Source organism: Chelonia mydas, chromosome 11, assembly GCF_015237465.2.
Source record: "Chelonia mydas isolate rCheMyd1 chromosome 11, rCheMyd1.pri.v2, whole genome shotgun sequence".
Taxonomy (NCBI): domain Eukaryota; kingdom Metazoa; phylum Chordata; order Testudines; family Cheloniidae; genus Chelonia; species Chelonia mydas.
Window position 1 is genome coordinate 2,824,445 of NC_051251.2, and position 22,730 is coordinate 2,847,174.

General features: G+C 60.0%; 1 protein-coding gene across 1 annotated transcript in view; it reads left to right on the forward strand.

The window, feature by feature from the left end:
• SLC11A1 (solute carrier family 11 member 1) overlaps positions 1 to 15,096 on the forward strand; it is a 29,538-nt gene extending 14,442 nt beyond the window's left edge. The window contains exons 5-15 of the mRNA XM_037912980.2: positions 506 to 612; positions 1,536 to 1,606; positions 3,580 to 3,647; positions 4,838 to 4,993; positions 5,546 to 5,704; positions 6,333 to 6,422; positions 6,899 to 7,018; positions 9,207 to 9,356; positions 9,504 to 9,577; positions 10,068 to 10,221; positions 10,862 to 15,096. Of these exons, the coding sequence (XP_037768908.1) occupies positions 506 to 612; positions 1,536 to 1,606; positions 3,580 to 3,647; positions 4,838 to 4,993; positions 5,546 to 5,704; positions 6,333 to 6,422; positions 6,899 to 7,018; positions 9,207 to 9,356; positions 9,504 to 9,577; positions 10,068 to 10,221; positions 10,862 to 10,975 (1,263 nt within the window). The 3' untranslated portion in view covers positions 10,976 to 15,096. The remainder of the gene's footprint in view (positions 1 to 505; positions 613 to 1,535; positions 1,607 to 3,579; positions 3,648 to 4,837; positions 4,994 to 5,545; positions 5,705 to 6,332; positions 6,423 to 6,898; positions 7,019 to 9,206; positions 9,357 to 9,503; positions 9,578 to 10,067; positions 10,222 to 10,861) is intronic.
• Positions 15,097 to 22,730: the final 7,634 nt, after the last annotated feature.

A 22,730-nucleotide genomic window follows, 5' to 3' on the forward strand; every position in this document is an offset into this window, starting at 1 on the left:
GGAGAGGGGGGTTATCATGGGGCCTCACCAGTGACTTTTTAATGATCCCCAAACCCCCAGAAAATCAGACCTGACCCACCCCTCCTACTATCACTGCTTGTAGCAGAAGAGCAGCCAGCTGCAAGGAGAACTGTGGGCTTGTGGTTAGAGCAGCAGACTTGCAATCAGGACTCCTGGGTTCTGTTCACAGCTCTGGGCAGGGGTCTAGTAGGGGAGACTGGTACTGGGGACTTCTGGGTCTATTGTCAGCTCGGAGGGGGCAGGTGTGTTGTTAGAACTGGGAGCCAGGACTCCTGGGTTCTATTCCCAGCTCTATGCATGGCACGGGGCATGTCTCTGTGCCTCAGTTTCCCAATCTGTAACATGGGGGTAGTAACATGGGTCACATGGGGGCTGCAAGGTTAGATAAAGTGCTCTGAGGTCCCTGGCTATGTGAAGCCCCAGCCTGGAGTCCACGCCGGCCAGCCGGGGTTCCTGACTGTGCCAGTGGCCCTGTTTGCTGCAGGTACCACGCGTGCTGCTCTGGATCATGATCGAGATCGCCATCATTGGTTCCGACATGCAGGAGGTGATCGGGACGGCCATCGCGTTCAGCCTCCTCTCGGCCGGACGGTAACACCCACAATTACTCCTGGGTGCTGGGGAGGCCGGGCCTAGAACCCCAGGGACCTTCAGCCCCCTGACCTGAACTAAAAGAGCGCTCCCTGAGCTTGCAGCAGTAGTGAGTCCCTTATCCTCTCTGTGGGTGACATCACAGGTACAAACCAAGCCAGCGTGTTACACGATCCCTGTAGCGTGCCGGATCCTCATGTTAGCAGCGCTGATTCCTAACCCCAGGGACCAAACGCAGGACCAGCTGGTTCTAAGAGAGGCAGGATTAGCTAGATATCTCAGAGCTGGGCTTTGCCTGCTTTCCTCACCCGCATGCTTGCACGCGGAGACTCCAGCTCTAGGCTCAGGCAGTCCTGGGCCTTCTCCTGAGACTGCCTGTGGTTTTTAGACTGGGTTTAGAAGCAGGACCCAGAGACAGATTTTAGTTGCTGTCAAACCAGGCTGCCTTCCAGCCAGATCCCTCCAAAGCTGCATAGCCCTGTTACCCAAAGTCCTGAGCCCCCTGGGCTCCATCGCTGGCCAGGTGTGAATCAGGATGGGCTGTGCTTCTAAGATCCACCCTAGCGCCAACGGGAGTGAATTCAGGAAAGTCCTGTGGCCTACAGGACGTCAGACTAGATGGTCACAACAGCCCCTTCTGGCCTGAGGCTCTACGAAGCCAGCGTCCCTCTGCAACCTGCTCTTAACGCCGGAGCTCCGGGGCTTGGATTTAGCCCAGCGCGTCGCGCTCCCTGAATGCTCGTGCACCGGAGACAGAGTCACTCAGCAAGAGAAAGCGCAGCTCAGCCTTTCCCAAGCAGAGACGAACCCTCCCCGTGCCTTCCTCTAGCAACGGGGCTGCTTGTCCAGCACGAGACAGCGTCAGGAATGACCCTCCCCCGCCTTCGTCATAGCAGTAACCTCTGATTTCCGCCCCCCCGCAGCATCCCTCTGTGGGGCGGAGTCCTCATCACCATCATCGACACCCTCGTCTTCCTCTTCCTGGATAAATACGGTAAGTTCTTGGTACCCCGGGCTGGGGGGCGGGGGCTGCGGGTGCCACCTGCCCAGTTTAGATGGAGGGTGTTTGGTTAGGAAGCTGCAGAACAAGGAGGCTTTTCCCAGGCTGGTCCGTTCCATGCTCCCTTTCCCAGTGCAAAGCTGCCTCCTCTCTTGGCTACGAATCTGCCCAGCTTGCTGCTCTCTGTAGCCCTGGCCTCTCCTGGGACTTCTTAAAAATCAACTCAACACTTAACAAAATACTCAGCTCCCCGCCGCGCTCCCTGCCGGGGGGGTGGCTTCATCTCCTCCGTGGCGTCAACCCAGCCAGGACCCAAGTCAGAGGGCGGCAACTTCTCGGCAGGATGGAAGGGAGACACAGGTGGCCCGGTGAGATCTGCACCGTGGGGGCTGCCGGCAGTGAGGGAGCCAGGGGGCGGAGAGAGGTGGGTCTGACACAGTGTGGCCCATGTTGGGAACCACGGGCCTGCATCACACAGGCTATGATGGATCATGCTGCAAGGGGAACTGACGGGCTGGAGGGAGGTTACTAGAGGACAGTCTAGGGACCAACCTGATTTTAATTAATGACCTTGGCCCAAAAAGTGGGAGTGGGCTAATAACATTTGCAGATGACACAAAGTCGGGAGGTATTGCCACTATGAAGGGGACCAGAATATCATACAGGAAGATCTGAACCAGCTTGAAAACTGGAGTAATAGAAATGAGATGAAATTTAACAGTGCAAAGTGCCAGGCTGGGCACTTAGGGACTAACAACAGTAATTTGTGCTATAAGCGGGGGAGGTATCAGTTGGACGTGACCGAGGCGCAGAAAGACCTGGGTGTATTGGTCAATCACAGCATGACTGTGAGCTGCCAATGTGATGAAGCTGTGAAAAGGCTAATGCGATCCTCGGCGAGGTATTTCCACTAGACACAGGGAAGGGTTAGTACCATTATACAAGGCACTGGTGAGACTCATCTGGAACAGTGTGTGCAGTTCTGGGCTCCCGGGTTTAAGAAAGATGACTTCAAACGGGAACAGGTACAGAGCAGGGCTTTTAGGGTGATCGGAGGAATGGAAAACCTGCTTTCTGAGAGGAGACTCAAAGAGCTCGGCTTGTTTGGCCTGACCAAGCGAAGGCTGAGGGGAGAGATGATCGCTCTCTATAAATACGTCAGAGGGATAAATACCAGGGAGGGAGAGGAGTTATTTAACTTAAGTGCAAATGTGGACACAAGAACACCTGGATATAAACTGGCCATCAATAAGCTTTGGCTTGAAATTGGAGGACGGTTTGTAACCAAGGTTTGTTCCAGGTTCTGGAACAGCCTCCCAAGGGGAGCAGTGGGGGCAAAAACACTAATTGCCTTCAAGACTGAGCGTGATAAGTGTACGGAGGGGCTGGGATGATGACACTGCCTACAATGGCAGGTAGCCGACCTTCGACTGCTACCAGCAAATATCCCCAACAGCCGGGGATGGGACACCGGATGGGGAGGGCCCTGAGTCACTACAGAGAACTCTTTCCCAGGGGTCTGGCTGCTGGGTCTTGCCCACATGCTCAGGGACTGACTGATCGCCAGGTTTGGGATTGGGAAGGAAATTCCCCCCAGGTCAGATTGGCAGAGACCCTGGGGGGGGGTTGCCTTCCCCTGCAGCATGGGGCCAGGGTCACTCGCTGGTGTGAACTAGAGCAAAGGGTGGATTCTCTGTCCCTCGAAGTCTTTGGACCATGCTCTAAGGACTCAGGAACTCAGCCAGAGCGCAGGGGTCTGTTACAGGGGTGGGTGGGCAAGGTTCTGCGGCCTGCGAGGTGCAGGTCAGACGAGATGCTCACGATGGTCCCTTCCAGCCTCAGACTCTCCGAGTTTGTGAGATTGTCCCCAAGCCAAACGTGCGGCCTGGTCCCAGGGGCTGGGTTTGAGCTGCCTGTCTGAGCCCGGCTGCAGTGTGGAGCTCCCCTGTTCTCCATTTCCCCTCCAGGTCTCCGGAAGCTGGAAGCCTTTTTCGGTCTCCTGATCACTATCATGGCAGTGACCTTTGGCTACGAGGTAAAGAGACATTTCCCCGCTCCTTTGTGCTTAGCGCTGCCTTGCCCAGCCCTTGCGTATGGGCAGAGGAGGAACGGCACTGAGTTCTCACCACAGAACTGCCTCGGGCCACGACCACAGGCTGAGAATCCACAGAGGCCACGAGTGGCCGAGGGGGAGCAGGAAGATCCGACTGGAAGGTGCCTCCTGAGTCCAGTCCCCTGCTATCACAGGCAACCCCATCAGCTAATCCCGCTCACAGGTTTCTCACGCTCCCTCTTAAACCCGGTTAGGCTCCTTGCACTTGTGCTCAGCGAGCGCGCCGCGGTGGGGATCCACGCTGCCCGTGTTACGGAGGGGCCACTTGGGCAGCCCTTGTCTGGTCTCACAGACCCGTCTGGCCAAAGAGAAATCTCAGTGCACTGGGCACGGCTGGAGCCTGCTCTGGGAAGCGCTGGGGTGGGGGGAGCAGACGGGCGCGTCTTTCCTCTCGCCCGGGCTGGAGTTTGCGTTGGCCGCCCTTGCACCAGCTCCACAGGCCTGCTCCCAAACATAGCAGCTACCAGCCCCTCAGTGCGGGACTTAGATATTTTTATAGGGGTGCATCAGCTGCAATCCCTTCCTTGGACCGGGGTCCTTGCTTGTCTCACAAGCTAAGCAGGGGGATGCCTGATCACTATTTGGATGGGAAACATCCCCTCCAGGGAGAACAAACTGGCAGCCGGTGCTTTTCCTTGGGAGGGTGCTGGGAGGTGCTGCCTTTCGGCTGCTTGCCATCATTAGAGACCGTGGGCTTCGGGGCGTCGGCCCTGCGCCCTGGCTAGGGCGTCTCGTAGTGCTTTGCCCCCCACGGCGTGGGGTGGGGATTCTTGTGGTCGTGTGCTGTGACCTCGTCGGGCCCGGCGGGGACTCCTGTGTCATGGAGCTGGGGAGGGGGACTGCCCCAGCGGGAGCTGTTCGGGGGATTGCTCGCTCACTGGCGCTTTGCCTGGCCGGCCAGCGTTACCACTGCCGGCAAGGGCAGAGTGGGTCGTGGAGCCGGAGCCAGGCTCACTGGAGCTGTTCTGTGGGAGAGCTGGCACGGGCAGCATCAGCAGTGCCCCCGTGGGAACCTCACCTCAGCCTGCCCGTGAGGTGCCCCCGAGCGCGGCGGGTCCCTGGTGTCCGTGCAGGACCCGGCTTCAGCCCGCTCTCCCCTCCTCTGTCCCCAGTACGTGGTGGTACGGCCTGTCCAGACGGAGGTGCTGAAGGGCATATTCTTCCCCTACTGCCGCGGCTGCGGGCGGGAGGAGCTGCTGCAGGCCGTGGGCATCGTGGGCGCGATCATCATGCCGCACAACATCTATCTCCACTCCTCCCTGGTCAAGGTCAGGGCTCAGGGGTGGGCGCCTGTCCCTGCCATCGGTGCCAATCAATGGCCCTCCCCCTTCGTCCTGGGGGGCGCTTCTGTAGCCCTCAGGGGGTCTGGTGCGTGCACCATGGAGTCACAGCCATCAGCGGCATCAGGAGGCCATGGGTGCAATACTTTGACCTGCCAGATGGGGGCGCTGTTGCACTCCCTGCCCCTGCTCCAGCTGGGGTGGGGATGCAGTGGGGCCGGAGAGCGAAGCGTGGGACTGGGAGGCCACAGGGTGGATACTCAGGAGGTGGGAGAGTGGGTGGGACTGGGGGCAGTGCCCTGGGAACAGGAGACATGCTTGGCTCCTCCGCCCCGTTGGGTGGGGGCATCAAGCCCCAGGCTGCGCCCCACCCCATGTCCCATGATAGCCCCATGAGCCATCTGAGCATGCCCTCCCCGCCATGGGCTCAGGGCTCCCCAGGGGGCCAGTAGCCCTGTCCCAGGCTGCTGAGCCCGGCTTCTCCCTGCCCCGGCCTAGCCAGCTGCATGACGGTGCCCCCTGCTGTGTGCCCCCGCCCAGACCCGCGAAGTGACGCGCTCCGAGCGGCAGGCGGTGAGCGAGGCCAACAAGTACTTCCTGATCGAGTCCTGCATCGCCCTCTTCGTCTCCTTCCTCATCAACCTCTTCGTCATGGCCGTCTTCGGCCAGGCCTTCTACCACCGCACCAACCAGGACGTGGTGAGTATCCGTCACCAGGGGGCAGGGGGGGGCCTTCTCCCCTACACAAGGCCCCCGGTCCCACCACCATCTCTGCTGAGCCGCCGCCAACCCCGGGGTTCTGTCTCAGTGCCCTGCCCTGCGAGAGGCTGTGTGAGCATCCTCGGCCGAGTTTAAAGCTTATTGCCCCACCAGAGCCCCTAGCGACTACCAGCACCAGCTCCCCTGGGGACTAGAACTCTCGACCTCCCATGCTAAAAAGCCAGGCCTCTACCCCAGGAGCCAACAGGGCAACTCCCCCCCATCTCCAGCCACTAGGGGGAGCTGATACCTGTCGGACTCATGGCGTGCACTAGAGGGCAGCAGGGAGCACACCCACCCTGCAGCCATGGGGGCCACCCGCCCCCGGGATCTGACAGGCTCCTGCAGGTGGGGCTGGTCCCGCCGTGGGGGCATGGCCGTCGCACGCTTGGCCCTGGGCAGCCTTAAGGGCAGGGATGCGGGGAGGTGTGGTCAGCTGATTGCTCAGCCCGCTGTAGGGCCGGCCTGCTCCTGCCCCCTGCCAGTCCCCCCCCCCGCCCCCACCCCAGCGAGGTCATTTGCCAGGCAGCCTCCTGACCGGTGGGCCCCCGCGCCCCGTGTGTTTCAGTACAACGTTTGCGCCAACAGCAGCGTCAGCCAGTACGCCCCTATCTTCCCCAGGAACAACGAGACGGTCTCCGTGGACATCTACCAAGGGGTGAGTCGGGGGCACAGACACCCCCCTGCCCCGGGAGCTGGGGCTGGGCTGCTGGGGAGGGGGCCCGTGGGGCTCAGTGGCACAGGAAAAGGCTTAGCCCCATGGGCGAGGGGGAGGGTTTGCCCATTCTGGTCTCCCAGGGCAGGCTCTGGTCTGGCAGCACCCCCTGCACCGGCCTCAGCCTTCAGGCGCCCACAGTCCTCTCCCGGGTCCCTGCTGGAGTCATCAGGGTCCCTTCTGTTTCCCCCACCCCTTACACACCCACACTCAGACCCCACCCCGCCCATCACTCCCAGGGCCTGCCACCTCCCTTCCAGCTGAGAGCCGGACCGAGGGGTTACAGCTGCCCTGACCTGCCAGCCTGGCATAGGAGAGGCCGGGAGCAGATCCCGCCCCCCCCCCCCAACCCCACAGGGGAGAGCTTGGGGTCCCTCTTTGGACCCTGCTAACACGGGCTCCGCTCTGTCCCCCTTCAGGGCGTCATTCTGGGCTGTTACTTCGGCGCCGCTGCTCTCTATATCTGGGCCATCGGGATTCTGGCAGCGGGGCAGAGTTCCACCATGACCGGGACCTACGCCGGGCAGTTTGTCATGGAGGTGAGAGACGGGGGTTGATACTGGCTGGGGGGGGAACCAGCGCTTCCCCGGAGGCCCACTGGCTTCTGCACAATTTACGCTTCGGTTTGTGTAATGGTGTTTCCAGCCCTTATTGCTGCAAAGAGAAACGTGTAGCTGTGACCCTGCTGCCTGCCTGAGTCTGCAGAGAGCCTGCGTCCAATCACGTCACCGAGCCAGGTGTGAACTGCCCCCTTCTCCCCAGTGGGGTGTTGACTCTGGAGTCTAATGACACCAACAACCGCACCGTTTAACTATTTCACTGCTGAGCCTCTTACCAGAAACATCTGGCTGCTCTGGGAGCTTGGGTGGAGCTAGAGTAAATGCCCCCATGCCTGCCGGCTCTCTGTCCCCGAAAGGAAGCAGATTGGAAGCACTTGCTGGAAGAGGGGTCTGTCTCTCTCCCCCTAATCCAGGCATGTATACCACACTCCTCAGCTTGGTGCCGGGTGCCTGGCACAGTTTCACTGGGGAAAAACCACTGCGGGGTTATCGGGAGTTTGCTCCATTTCCCCTCAGCCCCTTCCCCGGGACAAGCAGCTATAAGTGTCTGTAGACTGGTGGGAATGCTAAGGTGCAAAGGTGGGGTGCAAGGAAGACCCTGATCTCTTGCCATTCCCAGGAAATTTCTGCAAATTCCAGTCTGCAGAACTCAGGTCGCCTCCCTAAAACTCCCGCTGCGCTTTCACTTCGAGACATCAACCCGTCACCCTCCCTCTTCACACCTGGCGGGCTGCGTTGTTGCTCGCTGCTGCGGCGCCCCACCCCAGAGGCAGCACGTTCCCTTCTCCCGGGCGCTGCTGTCCTACCACGAGACTGAAGCGCCCTCTGCGGAGCCCTTGCAAGCCCCGATTCTACAGCTTCGCTTAGCTCAGCAGGTCTCACGGAAGGGAGTGGAGGAGGAAACTTTTAACAGCCTCTTTCTGCTGAGTAGCAGTTTAAAAATATGACAGCGCGGGATTCAGCAGGGTTAGACACCCTCTTCTTTTTAATCCTGAGTTACAGGAAGAGGAACAGAATCTGCAGTGACAGCTGCTAAGGGGAGAGTAACAACAACTGGATATGGGGAGACAGCATAGACAACCCATGGAACTCATGGCCACATGCTATTAATGATATTAACCTGGGCAGAGGATTATTGAGGTTAATTTATGGAACTCACTCCCCACTGACATTAATTAGAGCTGGGTAGACAACAGGAATTCCATTTTGTGGCAGATTTTGAGATTTCAAAACTTGATTTCATTCCAATTAGGAACAAACACCGAAAATTTCAAAATTCTCCACCCATCCCCAGGCTATGGAGCGTGCTTTGAAACACGGGTTGGCTCACCCAGTCACTAACCCAGTGTGGACGCGGGCGGCGAGCGGGCGTTTTAACCCACCTTCCCTGGGCGGGGTGACTCCTGCGGGTGGTGAGGAGCCTAGTTAACGTGTGTTTGAACCCCAGCTTTGCTCCTTGTGGCAGCGCCGTCCCTCCCCACCAGGGGGCAGGAGCCTTTGGGAAGGGAAGCTCTTTATTTTGTGCTGAGCTCCTGGGGCTGGGGGGGCCAAAGGCGGGGGGTGTCTACTCAGCAGAGGACACTCCAGAGCCGGACGGCCCGATCCTGCAGGGCGGGGCGTGTCCTCCGCTCCCGTTGCAGACTCTCGGGAATTAATCGCGCCCCTGGGCGGGGGGCTGTATTGATGGTGGGTTCTTAGCACAGGAGCGAGTGCTGGGAGGGTGAACTGAGGTGGTGGGGGTGATGGGGGCTGAAGTGAGGGGGGGCTGAACTGAGCGGGGTTGAGGGGGGAGAGAACGGGTAGGGGACAGGATGATTGGCTGGGCAGGAGACAGGCAGAGGTGGGAGTCAGAGCTCCTGCAGCCAGGGCCAGAAATCACGGTCTCCAGCCCAGGCAGGAGGTTGTCCCACGCCCACGCCCTGGGGAGGGCTCGGGGGAGCCCAAACATCAAGACCCTGCCCGGAAAAACGCAGTAGAATCGCTTTGAAAAATCTCATGAGTTTTGGAGCCAGTCTCCTGGTTTTTGATCTCTGGACGTTGCCAGTCCGGCCATTGCAGGGGCAGGTCAGGCTCCGGGGCCCTCCTCCCCGCCAGTGACCCTGCGGCGTCAGGCGCCCGGTGTCGTTCTCGCTCACTGACGGGGCGCCCCCGTTTGTCCCCTCCCCAGGGGTTCCTGCAGCTGCGCTGGTCCCGCTTCGCCCGCGTGCTCTTCACCCGCTCCTTCGCCATCCTCCCCACCGTCTTCATCGCCGCCTTCAAGGACGTCAGCCACCTGACGGGGATGAACGACCTGCTCAATGTGCTGCAGAGCATCCTGGTGAGAGCCGGGCCTGGACCTTGGGCACAGCGGATTCGGCGGGTGGGGAGGCAAGGGGGGGCCAGACGTGGTAGTGGGGGGTGGGGCGGGGGCAGGTACCTGGGAGCAGAGTCCCCTCCCCTCTCACCCTGACCCGCTGCCTTGCAGCTGCCTTTCGCCGTTCTCCCGGTTCTCACCTTCACCAGCATGCGGCCGCTCATGCAGGAGTTCACCAACGGCGTGTGAGTATCTGGGGTCCCACCTCCCCGCCGGGCGCAGGCAGCCTCCCCAGGGCGCCCGGCGCCCAGATCCCCCCAAATGCTGAAATGAACAAGCAGCAGGACCCCGGAACTTCGGAGGCCTTTGGGGTTCCTCAGGCCCTGGGGGCGGGGCATCCTTCAGCCAGTTGCGTGGCTGGGTTGGGGGGGAGGGTCGCAGGTGGGTGCAGGTGGGCAGGCCGTGCTTGCCATGTGCTCGCCGCGCCCCCCTGGGCCTGGGCCTGCAAGAGCCGGGCTGGCAGCACAGGGCATGGGAGCTACGCCCTGGCCACGGCCCCGCACGGGCAGGCTCAGCCGCGTGTCAGACCCTCCCGCGCCGGTGCGCCCCCCTGCACGGGGCCGGAGGCAGGGCGGAGCGGGGCCGGCCCATGCAGAGTCAGAGAGGCTGGACCCCCACCCAGGCAGCTGTCGGGAGGGGGCCGGGCCGGGCTCACCGGGGCTCTGGTCTCCGCAGCGTCGGGAAGGCGCTGATGATCCTCATCGCCGGGCTGATCTGCGCCATTAACCTCTACTTCGTGGTGATCTACATCCCTACGCTGGGCAGCGTGGCCTACTACGTCCCCCTGGCCTTCGTGCTGGCCGGCTACGTGGCCTTCACCGCCTACCTGGTAGGGCGGCTGGGAGCGCTTTGCCTGCCCCTGGGCAGCAGGGGGCAGGGCCTGTGCTCTGGGGCTGGGGGACCCCGTCCTGGGCTGGGAGGGAGTACTTGGGCGGGGGGTGATTGTGAGCTCTTGGGGGGATCAGGCCCCGGGAGTTCTCTGCCAAGTCCTGCACCTCGTGTCCCTCCCCGTGACTGACTCCAAAGGGGACCCCACTACTGGTCAGATAGGGGAACAATGGGGGGACCCCTCACAGCGCAGCCCCTGTGATCAGAGCGGGATTGGGCAGCCCCTGCCCGCACCCACTGGGTTTTCAGCGGCACCCGCTGCCTGCAGAGGTGGGACGGGGGCTGGTCAGAGACGGGCAGACCCTAGCCTGGGGCGGATCAGAACCAGCTGCCGCATTATCCGACCCCCAGGCCCCAGTCGGTGGTGGGCTTGGTACCAGGCCCTGGTCCCTCTCTGGAGCGTGGCTCAGGTCAGGGGCTCTGATCCCACCGCGCAGGCTGGAATCTGGGGCAGAGAGCGAGTGGGGGTCACGAGGTCCTCTCCCCCCCTCGCTTCAACACCCCCAGGCTGCTCCGTCCCCCCCAACCCAGCGCTCTGTCCCAATCAGCAGCTCAGTCGCTTTCCCTCTCGCCCCCCGTAGATCTGGACTTGCTGCATTGCACATGGAGCTGTCTTCCTGGCCTGGGGACACCACAGCCAGTTCTCCTACGGGCTCCCCTCCACCGACCCGCCGGGCTGGGCAGGGCCCCGGTGACGCGCCGTGCCCCTTCCCGCCGGGCACTCGCGCCACAGGCCTGGGCTGCCTCTGGGTTTGTCGCCATCCCAGGCGGGAACGAACCCATCGCCACGCAGTCACCATCACCGGCAGGGCCGGGGTTCAGGGCTGGGCTCCCTGCTCCCCCTCCGGACTGACGGACATGCAGCATCCCAGGGCATCTCCCCTTCTCAGCAAGCTCAGGGCGTGGGGGGCAGCACTGACCAATCAGCACCTTCGCGGGCACCTGTGATCACCCCCCACTGCCACAGCCCTGCTGGTGCTCCCCAATCCTGATCCGCACCCCCTGCTATCCTAGTTCTGGTCCCCTCCTCCCGTCCAGTGCTGCCGGTGCCCCTCAATCCCAACCTGCATGTGAAATAATGACCCTAAGTTCACACTGATCATGGAGGTAACTCAGCCCCCCAGGGATCCCACTGTGAGTAGCCTTTGCTGGCTGGGCTCCGGGGAGTGGGCTGGGAGGGGCCGGAGCTGTGACTGGAGTAAAAGCTGCAGTATCCCGGAAGGAGACTCACGGAGAAGGAGTTCAAGTCCCGGGAAAGTGCCACTCTGTGAATAAACTTGATTTCAAGGGTTTCCTATAGGAGGGTCTGGTCATTGGCTGGTGCAGGCCCCGCAGAGGGAGCAGAAACGAGCCACCCCTGGAACCGAGCCAGCCCCACTGGCCAGCCTGGTCCTCGGTCTGAGCCTCCCTGCAAGAGTCCGTTGTCGCCCTTCAGGGTCAGCCACAGGTCATAGCCCAGAATAGGAACATTTTCCGTGTGCCCATCGCCTCCTATCCCAAAGCGCGTCCCAGGGCACCCTGGGATGCAGCCACCTCTGGGGTGGAGGACAACGGGCATAGTGCAGCAATGCTAATCAACAGCAGGGGGGACTTTGGCAATGCCCTGGGTTGACTGTGGCCAGGCAGAACAGACAAGGGCGTCAGGGTCTCGCCCCTGACAGGTCCCCTCCCTGGAGAGTGCACGGAGCTCAGCGTATCTGCTTGCAACGGAGGAAGGCTGGGTTGGGGCTGCAGGCCTGTGACGCTAGGAATTTCATCCCGGATGTTTGGAGCATGGGGCCGCCCCCTCCAGCCCTGGACTCCCAGGCCCAAAGGGACCCAGCCCTCTTCTCGCTGAGCTGCTGCTGCAGTGAATGGTTACGGTCGCCTGCTAGGGAGTGCACTGGTTAAATTGTGTTTGCTCCTGGTTTTGCTGCTTCGTGCCGCGTGAAGGGGCCCTGAAAGGGTTAAAGAAGAGAGCAGGGGCAAGGGGATCGGCTCGGTTTTCCCCTCAGAAACGCCAGGAGCATCACGTCTGATTTTGCAGGGCGGCTCGGAGCGGCGTGACGCGCCGGACAGCGGGGTGTGGACTCTTTACCAAAGATCACCTGTGTCCCAAGTGTGTGTCAGGCATTGGAGTTAACTAGGGTTCACCATCGCAAGCAAACCCCACCCGTTGGAAACAGTCTGGCAAAAAGATCCCCTTTCGATGGCTCCACGCTCCCGCTCTCGGGATGTCATAAAGTCGCCCGTTCCCTGCTCAGCCACAGGGCGGGCGACACTTGAGCATCTACTGTTAAAAGCCACTGGCTGACGCAGGGCTGGATCCAGTCCCAAACCTGCCAGCCCTTCACAGACCCAAACAAGGGCCCAGCCCCGACCCGCCTTCGGCCCCCGTCTCTTCAGGTCTCGTGGAGTTCGTGGAGCTCTGTGACGCAGACGGCCTGAGTCCAGAGCAAAATCAACCAGAGACTTTCCAGCGAGGGGAGTGAGCCTGGCGCGTGGCAGCACCGCTATCCTCGTACAGCTGCGCCCGTCCCGGGAGCAGGCCGGGGTCTCGCCCAGTGGAATTAAACCAGTGCAGCTCTGTGGGTCCCAGGGCCTTCCAGTGCAGCAACAGAGGGGTTAACCAAACCTGCGGCCCCAAAGGCGCGGCCGGTGGCTTCGCCTGATCAGGGTGTGCCATGGGCAACAGGGCAGGAACCCCAGGGTCCGGCCTCCTTTGGAGCAGATCAAGAGGTGAGGACTAAGGGGACTACAGGTCCCAGCATGCATTGCAGTCAGGTGTGTCCTGTGGAGGGGTGGGCTCTGGCTGGGGAGCCCAGACCTGTGGATTTGTCTCCCTGAGGGTACCCCGGGAAGCAGCAGCTCTCCAGGCTGGCTGTGGAAGGGCAGTGGGGTGCGCTGGGAGGTCCCACCCAGGGTGGAGCTAGAGGCAGGGCAGGGATCCTGAGCAGATGCCCAGGGGCTCTGGGCTAGTCCCTTAGAATTACTGCACCCCCTGCTTGGAAGCGCAGCTGCAGACACCAGGGGGCACCACCTGTCCAGCGGTGAGTGATGGGATCAGGTGCAATGGCTAAACCGGCTCCCTGGGCTTGGCAAGGAGCCTGTGGCAGGAGGCTGGAGAAGGGGCTACCTGCAAGCAGCAGGGACAGAGTTAAACAGGGCTTGGCATTCCCCTTCTCTGCTCAGCACTCCCCCAAGGCCCACAGCCCCCCACGATCCGGGCTACAGCATCCTGGCCTCCGTAGCTGTACGCAGCTTTCCGGAGCAGGCAGCCCCCCCCCCCGCACCGTTAATTGCTAACAGCTGCATCTGGGAGCCGGCAAAATCTCCTCAGTCCCCAGTACAGCCGCTTGGCACTCAGGCCTAAGTGAATTAGCAGCCCCCAGAGATGCTCCTCTTCCAATTAGTGCTGAGAACAGAGACCTCCCCTGGGGTCCCGGAGTGCTAATAACCCGGCTGCACTCAGCTGCAGGGAAAAGCCCAAGCAGGTGCCCTCCAGCCCTGCCCAGTGTATTTCCCACAGCCTGTTCTCTGGGCCTTTGCCCAATTTCAGATCACCTGGGATCTGCCAGCTCCAGGCAATTATTTATTATTACTTCATGTAAACCCTTTGTGTAATGCCCCATGCCTTGCGTTTATCCTGCCTTGGCAGCGTTGCGTTTTCTTTACTAGCTTGAGTATAAGGTAGGCAGCAGCTACACCTAAGAAAATCATTCCAGCCCAGAGAGCGTGAGATCAAGGCAGGACGGGCTGTGCTGGTGAAGAGAGGAGCCCCTAAAAGGAGCTGCGGTAGAAGAAGAGAACTGGCAGGCCCCACCGGTGAGCCCTCAAATATCCTAATGGCTTTGTGTCTCTGTGTGTGAGAATATGTGGCTGGTGAAACTGACAGCACTGTCGACTAAGGGAAGGCCCCTGCCGCAAGTTACGGAGTAGGCAAATGAGTGGCAGAGCAGGGAATAGAACCCAGGAGTCCTGGTTCCCAGTCACCAGCGTCTGGCCTCAGCTGCTGCTTCCTAGCAGAGCCATGGTAGCTCGCACCTCGCCTAGCTGAAGAGAGAGGGACTCCAGGTGCTGCGGACAAAGCCGCGAGGCAATTCCACATACACCTGGTCCTTCAGCTAGCTAAAGGAGATCTGCTGTAGCTGCCTCCAGTTGTAGGGCTCTGGTCCTCTCCGTGGGGAGCCCTCTCGGCCACACTGCAGCACTCCCAGCAGGGGAGACGCAGTCCAACCAAGGAGCCCAGCCCATAGAAGAGAATGGGAGCCTTCGCACCCAAACTACAACTCCCATGAGGCACTGCACAAACATTTGGCTGTCTAAACATTTCACTTCCCGGCTGAAATATTTTGGCTCAAGATTTTTCCACCCACATTTCCTAACCCGCTCCCCGGAGCGCAATGCAAAAAGTAAATCGCCAGGCAGACTTCTGCAGGGCAGGGTCTGTCTCTTGTGATGCGTCTGCGCCCCACCTCGCGCACCGTGGGGCCCGGAGCTCGGCAGCTGCCTCTCAGCGCTGTGCCCTCAGAAATAACAGAGCTGGATTATGCAAACGGAAATACTTTCTGAACCCTGGGTGCATCATTGTAGTGGCTAGAACCACAGGGCTGGAAGCACCAGGGGCGACAGGGGATGGATACTGGATGATTCCCTGTCCTGTTCACTCCCTCTGGGGCACCTGGCCCTGGCCACTGTCGGCAGACAGGACACTGGGCTGGATGGACCTTGGGTCTGACCCAGTCTGGCCGTTCCTATGTTCTTAACACAAACATTCAATCATCACAATTAATCCTTTCGTTCTGCAAGGTACAAAAAATAGTGTTTTTTTTAAGGCAATCTTTTAATTTGTCCATTTCTTTCTTGATGTGCCCGGCGGGGGAAGGTTAAACTCAGAGTTAAGGAAAGTAGACTGAAGGGAGGCCTAATAAGCCTTCACATCTGTGAAGGGCTGTTCTAAAGAGGCCAGTGAGCCATCAGTTGTTCTCCACATCCCCTGAGGGCAGGAGAAGCAGTAATGGGCTTAATCTAACCAGGGCAATGTAGGTTGGATATTAGGACAAACGCACAGGGCAGCAGGCTGCAGAATCGGCTTCCCAGGGAAGTGGTGGAAGCCCCGACGCTGGAGGGTTTTCAGACCAGGCTGGACAAACACCTGTCAGGGCTGGTCTAGGGTTACTTGGTCCTGCCTCAGCGCTGGGGGCTGGACTTGGTGACTTCTCGAGGTCCCCTCCAGCCGGAGTCTATGAGAAAATTGCTAAGTCGGAGAACGGTTTGGCCGTGGAAGAAAGTGGGTCTGGTCTGCTCCTGCAGATCCATCTGCAGAACGGAGAAGAGGAAAGGCCCGGCTGCTGGGGCTCGCTACCGTGACCGTAGAGCCCAGCGGTTACACGAGGCCACACTAACAAGCCAGGCGGTTCAGAAGAGAGACCAGGAAATGGCACAGGGTGTCATTAGCCCAGGGAACTCCCTGCCACAAGATGCCGTTGCGGCAAGTGGTTCAGTGAGCGACAAATAGGGCTCGGGGGTGTGTTTCATTGAGAACAGTGGCTGCAGTGCCACAGGCCAGAGCCAGTTACGAGGCCGGTGTAACCGCTGGCGGGAGGGTGTGACCCTGCCCCAGCATGGCCCTGCGGTGCCCTAGGGCCAGGGGCAGCTCCCAGGGGGCTCCCCCAGAGAAGGGCGGCTTGGCAAGATGAGCACGTGGCAAATCTGCCCCCCAGCCTGGCAGGGGAGGGGGGAAACCCCCGCCCTCCCGCTACCGAGTCCCTAGAACCTGGGCTCCTAAAGGCAGGACGAGGGGCTCGCCTCCCCGCGCTGCCCTGAGCTCGCTTGAGCCAAGGGGCTCGCTCTGCAGCAGGCGGCTTGTCCTGCGCCTTGCGCGCTTGGGAAGGGAAAGGAAATTTGCACCCGGCCCCTTGCCTCGGGCCCGACCCGCCAGGGAGCGGCCTCCATTGCACCCCCACCCCCCGCCGGAAGAGGCCGCGCAGAGCCCCGGGCTTGGGGGCCCGCGCTGCGCCGGGGTTTGCAAACGCGGGACGTCTCCAGGGACCGGGCTGCGGCCGCCGCCGCTCCCCGGGGGCCCTGCACGGGGGGGGGCGGTTTGCAAAGGCCGGGGTCGGCGATCGCTGCGCGCATCTGGCCCCGCGCAGCGGCTGCGCCGATTCCTGCCCCGCGCAAAAAGCGACGCAGGGCGCAGTTTGCGGGGCCTTCGTGGGGGCGGCTGCTCTCGCCCTGCCGCCTCCCCGGGCCGGGCCCTGGCAGCTCCCCGGCCCGGTCCGTGCGCTTCCTTCGCGGCCCCTGGTGTCGCCTCTTCGCCCCGGGCCCGGAGCTGCTCTTGCTAGACGCTCCCTGAGCTGTTTCAAGGCTCCCCCCGCTCCGCCCTTCCCCTCCCCCTTGCCCCAGACCCCAAACTCCTCGCTGAACAACCGGGGCAACTTTTAGCGGCGCCCCCGCCCTTGGGTCCCACCCCGTGGGCCCCTGTCCCTCCCTGCAGGCGGGTCGGGGGTATCCAGTGCGAGGCCCCCCAGCACCCTGGGGTGAGGGGCCCCCTGGAATCCCCGCTGCGGAGCCTCGGCTCCCAGGATCAAGCGCTTGTTTATGTGAAGAATTTCTGCGCCCTTAAAAGGGCGATGGCGGGGGAGGAGTGGGGACGGCGACACCTCCTACCACCGTGGGCCTGGCAGGGGGATGCACACACCTCGGCTCCACCCCTTTTGCGCCCCCAAGGGGAGAGCACCCGGCCAGGGGCACCTGAGATTGCAATGGGCTGGGGCAGTATTAGGAAAATAAACCCATGGCCGTGCAGGCAGGGTCCCGCCCCTTTGCACAGCTTGGGGCGGGGGGGGGGGGGGGGGCTGTCAGATCCTGGCTGCAGCTGTGGGCCCCTCTCGGAGACCCCATCTGGCGTATTGTGCTCAGAACCTGCCAGAGAGCGATGGAGCGGGGCTCAGAGAAGAGCCAGGAGGCAAGGTTAAGAGAGTTTGAATTTGGCTAAGGGAGAGGGGCCCTGGGGGCAGCTGGCGAATAGCTGGGCGGTAAAGCTGGGCCCAGGGGGGAGGATGTGTGGCTAGGCATGCAGGGGTGGGGGAGTTAAGAAACCCAAACGTTGGGCAGTAGCGGCTTTGGGATGGTGCGAGGTTTGGGAATCCTGACCCCAAGGGAAGGGCTTCTCCATCTCTCCAGGGCTGTACCCACAACCCAGCCCCACAGTGTTGGGGGCTTCTTGTGCAGTTACATATTGATGTAACAGTCAGTCTTTCTTCCCTTCCCAGCGAGGAGGAGGGAGATGGGGGTATTCAGTGTGTCTTTGTGAGAAGAACTTATTGAGGGGAAACCAAGTCACCAAGGGAGTTTGGCATTCCGTTCCCTGTGTGGTGTGGTCCATGGTCCTTTCTCTCTAGTGGCAGTGAGTTCCACCGTCTGGGGCCGGCTCCCAGGATGGTTCTGTCTCCTGCGCTCACTAGCGCCCCCTACTGGGTGACGGTGTCACTGTCTATGGGGACCGGACTGTGGCAGAAGGTTGTGGAAGGAGGCGTCTCTCGGGCCAATCCCATGGCTGGGGAGGGCAGATGGGAGTGTTGGGACAGAGACCTTGCACTGGGCTCCATCACTGAGAAGCCGGTGCTGGGGCGATGGGCTCGTGGCACCTGGTGTTGCTGGGCGGGCAGGCTGCGGCGTCTGGACCCGCTGGAGCTTTCTCTGGGCAGATGGCTCTGTCCAGGGCGAGAACGGCCTGCACTGACCGTGCTGGGAGGTCCCATGTAGGCAGGGCAGCGTGGTCTGGTCTGGGTCAGACAGGGCAGGGCGTAGGCATCAGGCCAGGTACAGATGGGAGGGATGCTTGGCTGCCATGGCTACTTGGCCATCAGTAGGAATCAGGATAGAGGAGGCGAACGTCCCCCCCCCTGCCCCCATGGCTGATGTAGCAATGGGGGGGGGGAGGGGGCTGGACAGCCAGCAGGTGGGTAGAGAAGAGACAAGCTCTTCAAACCATTTTTCCTGTCCTGTCCGGGTTCCCCACGGCTCTGCCCAGGGGCTGAGCTCAGGAGACAGGGCTGTTTCCATGTGATGCGCTCACAGAGCTGGGGGCCGCCTGTGTCCTGTTGGCCCCAAGCCCCCTGCTGCTTCCCCCTGGCTCCATAGAGATCCTGGATGAGAGAGGGGGAGCGCTGAGCCCTGGGGGGGGACTCTGGAGGTGGAGGACCCCACTGGGGTTGGTGTGAGAAGAAATGCTTGCACCATTCCAGGGTGTCTCCGTTCACCCAGCTGCCCCTTGGAGGAGGGATGGATGGACACGTTCGATGCCAGCAGGAGGAGGACAGACGGTCGGCCCCTGTCCAGCCGGCCCCTGTCCAGCCAACCCCTGCATTGTCTCTTGGCTTCAGCGCTGTGGGACCGTTAATGATGAGCAATAACGATTCCCTGGATTGCTCTGTAGTAGTGAATCCCTGACCCTCCTGATACAGCATCCGGCTTTGCTCCTTCTCCCACATTCCCTCTGTGCCGCATGGGCCACCATGGCACCGTCACCTGCAGCCTGTTCTCCAGGCTGATTGTAAACCTCTCGAGCCCCAGGGCCCTGCAGTCGCCTCCCGCTTCTCCAGTGCTGCCCTCTTTGTGGGCTCTGCTCCTCGGGGCACCCTCCTAGCCTGGGTCTGACTGCTAGCTCCTCGGGGCAGGGGCCTTTGCGCTGCAGCCTCGGTCAGCCCATGTGGTTTGCAGGAAAGCTGCTCCCTGGCAAATCGTGGTGCTGCCCCATGGAGGGGAGATGGAGGGGGGAGGCAGCCTAGTGGCTCCCAGAAGGGGGTGGGGGCCTGCAGCAGCCAGTGGAGGTTTCTGAACGTTGTCCCTGATCATCTCAAGGGGCTCACGGGGTCACAGAGCTGGTGATTAACGCCAGATCCTGCTCTGGGGCCCTCGGGCAGATTTTGACCAAGCTCCCGAAGGCCCAGGAATGGCCAAACCGTGGCCTGCTGCATTTTCCCCCGGATGACGCCTCTTGGCGCTTTACTGATGAGGTGCGACTTGCAGACACTACAAGCCCCAGCATGCAATGCTCCCCTTTGATGCTCGTGAGAGCTGCAGTGCATGCTGGGAGCTGTGGTCCCTGCCAGTCGCAACTCCAGGTAATTGATGAGGGAGGCTGCCAGGCCGTCTCCCCATTTCACGCCAGCGGGACTGGAACAGTGGCTGGGGGGCTGGCTGCACTGCTGCAGAGGATGGGTTTGGGGGGCAGAGTGGGCCTGGTCCATCCACTGTCTATTCACCCACGGGGGGCAATGCAGGTGCAGTGGGCACCCCGTAGTCTCCCCACACAGCCTAGACCCCCCCTCAACTCCTCGGGGCAGATCCTCAGCTGGTGTGCACTGCTGTAACTCTGTTGATCCCAATGGAGCTACGCTGATGTATAAAGGGGTTGGACCATTGACCTGTTTCATTTCCCCTCCCTGCCCCCAATCCCTGCTGAAACGAGCACCAGCCTATTGACGGTCAAACCCCGCACACAGGGCAACGGCCGTCTGGAATCCCCCATGCGTCTGTACGCACCAGGATGCCACCTGGCCCAAGTTTCAAGCAGAGGGGAGGAGAGATGAACAGTAGATTCCCAGGACAGCAGGGTCCATGGTGATCATCTAGTCTGACCTCCTGGATAACCCCAGCCAGAGACCTGCCCCCCAATCGCTCCTAGAGCAGATCCCTTAGAAAACTAGCCAGTCTTGATCTAAAGATTGTCAGCGATGGAGAACCTGCCACAACTCTCGGCCAATTGTTCCAATGGTTAATTACCCTCAGTGTTACCAATCTACACCTTCTTTCCAGGCTGAATTTGTCTAGCTTCAGCTTCCAGCCACTGGGTTGTGTTATCCATGACTCTGCTAGACTGAGGAGCCCATTTCTAAATATTTGTTCCCCTGGTTGGTACTTATAGCATGCGATCGAGTCACCCTTTAAGCTTCTCCTTGTTAAGCTAAATAGATGGAGCTCCTTGAGTCTCTCACTCTAAGGCAGGTTTTCCAATCCTTTGATCCTTCTCGTGGCTCTTCTCTGACCCCTCTCCAATTTATCAACCTCCTTCTTGGACTGTGGGCACCAGCACTGGACCCAGGATTCCAGCAGCGGTTGCACCAGTGCCAAATCCAGAGGTCAAATAACCTCCCTGCTCCTCCTCGGGATTCCCCTCTTTACTCCAGGATCGCATGAGCCCTTTTGGCCACAGCATCACACTGGAAGCTCCTGTTCCACTGATCAGCCCCCAGAGCCCCCAAATCTTTTTCAGTGTCAATGCTTTGCAGGAGGGAGTCCACCAATGGGCATATGGCTGGCGTTCGTTCTTCCTAGATGCATACCCTTACGTTTTGCCATATTAAAATGCATAATGTTTGCTTGTTCCCAGGTTAAAGAAGAAAGATTTCTTTATCGGCAAGCTTCTCCAGCCATAATTCTGATGAGCTTTTTCACCCTCTGTCTTAGACTCTTGCATTCACTTACGGCACTGAACCCAGCTGCCTGAAACCACTCCCCTCAAATCTGTCAGTCTGTCCCTCCTCAGCTTCTCCATGGCCCATGATGTTTATAATATCCTCGCCACTGGCCTCGGACTGTTGCTTGCCCCCTGCTTGGTCCTGCAAACAATCTCTTTGATTCGTTCTGTTCAGTTTGCGCTGGAAGGCAGTGATGTCTGTCTGTCTTTCTGACCCAGTGCTAGGGCTCCTGTCACCCTGCTGTCTCAGTGGCAGCAGTTGTGTTTGTGTTTGATTACGGGGCCCCATCCTGCCAGCCCTGTGCACTTGGGATTTAACCCAAAGCCCTTAGAAAGACTCCCGTTGATTTCAGGCAGTTTTGGAGCAGGCCCTTCGGCTTTACCACTGAAGCCAAGAGGATACACCTCTACCCCAATATAACGCTGTCCTCGGGAGCCAAAAAAACCTTGCCGCGTTATATCGAACTTGTTTTGATCCACCAGAGCGTGCAGCCCCCCCCCCCCCCCGGGAGCGCTGCTTAACCGCGTTGCAGCCGAATTCGTGTTCTATCGGGCCGCGTTCTATCAGGTTAGAGGTGTATTTGTGTGAATGTAGCCACAGGATCAGGCCCGGCAGGCGGGCTAATTTGCCACCGACGCTCAGCAGAGGGCTCTGGAGGAAATAATCGTTGCTGTTTTCTTCCAGGTAACTTTTCCTACCCGAGCGCTCGTTAGTAATTACGTTTATTAAGGTAGCACTTAGGGCCAGTGAAGATCAACCCTCCACTGAGCTAGGCACTGTGCAAACACAGAAGTAGGTCTCGTCTACACTACAGACCTATATCGCTGTAACTACATCACTCAGGGGTGTGAAAAACCCACACCCCAGACTGAGGTAGTTACACCGACCTAACCCCCCCGCCCGTGCAGACAGTGCTGTGTGGGCGGGAGAACTTCTCCTACCAACATAGCTACCGTCTCCTGGGTAGGTGGTTAACTGCCCCGGTGGGAGAGCTCTCTCCTGGCGTCTCCGTTAAAGCACGGCAGCTGTGTCGCTAGGTAGACGTGCCCTCACATCCAGGCCTCACACCAGCGAACATCCAGACTCAATGGACAACACAGAGACGGTGAAAAGGGGGATGTAACATACAAGCAGAATGCTGATTTGCAGACAGACCTCATGAGACAAGAGGGAAGGGTGGACTAGGGGGTTAAATGGAGCCTGTGAAGGATTGTAAAACACTGTCATGGTTTATTCCCCAAAGGTGGTGGGGGGGTTCGTTATTGTTATATATAATTTCCCCTCCTGCTTGTTTTTTTTTTTTATGTGTAGGAATCTCACATGGGCTCTCCCTGCGTTGCGCTAGATGGAGGTTTGCAGGGGTAGGGGTTGTGAGATAGCACGCCTTAAATACACGGGTAGGAGGGGTGACTGTAACAAAGATGCCCTTTCTCCCGTGTGTTCATTGGGCTTCAGGATGAAGCAGGTTTAAACAGTCTGATTAGAGCAATGTTGTGGTGGGAGTCACCAGGTGGCACCATTACATGTCATCTCACACCTTCGCTTTCTCAGCCCGTGAGCCATCTTGGAAGGAACGCTGCATTGGTGTGAGTTTGTGATTTCAACTCCTTTTGGAGGCACAGGTGGCAAGCAGCAAGGCAGTTGCCCCTTTGCCTGAAGCTGCTCCCTGGAAACCGGGCACCGGTGGAGGGGCTGAAATCCCTGCAAGAGAAATTTGGCTGTGTATCCTTTGTGAACACCTCTGTTCCAGGACTGGTTCAGATAGTGTTTAAAACAAAAAAACGCACGTCTTGGTTTCACTGATTCCCTTTCCCATGAGAAGCCAGCCAGCAAGGGCTCAGCAGAGGGATGACAATAAAAAAGCTCTCATCCCATTGCAGTTGCTCAGAATCTAAACAGACAGAGGCCTGAGGAGGGGAAACTGAGGCAGAGAGCAGAGACGTGATGGGCCCAAGTCACCCAGTAGGTCAGTGGCAGAGATGGGGGT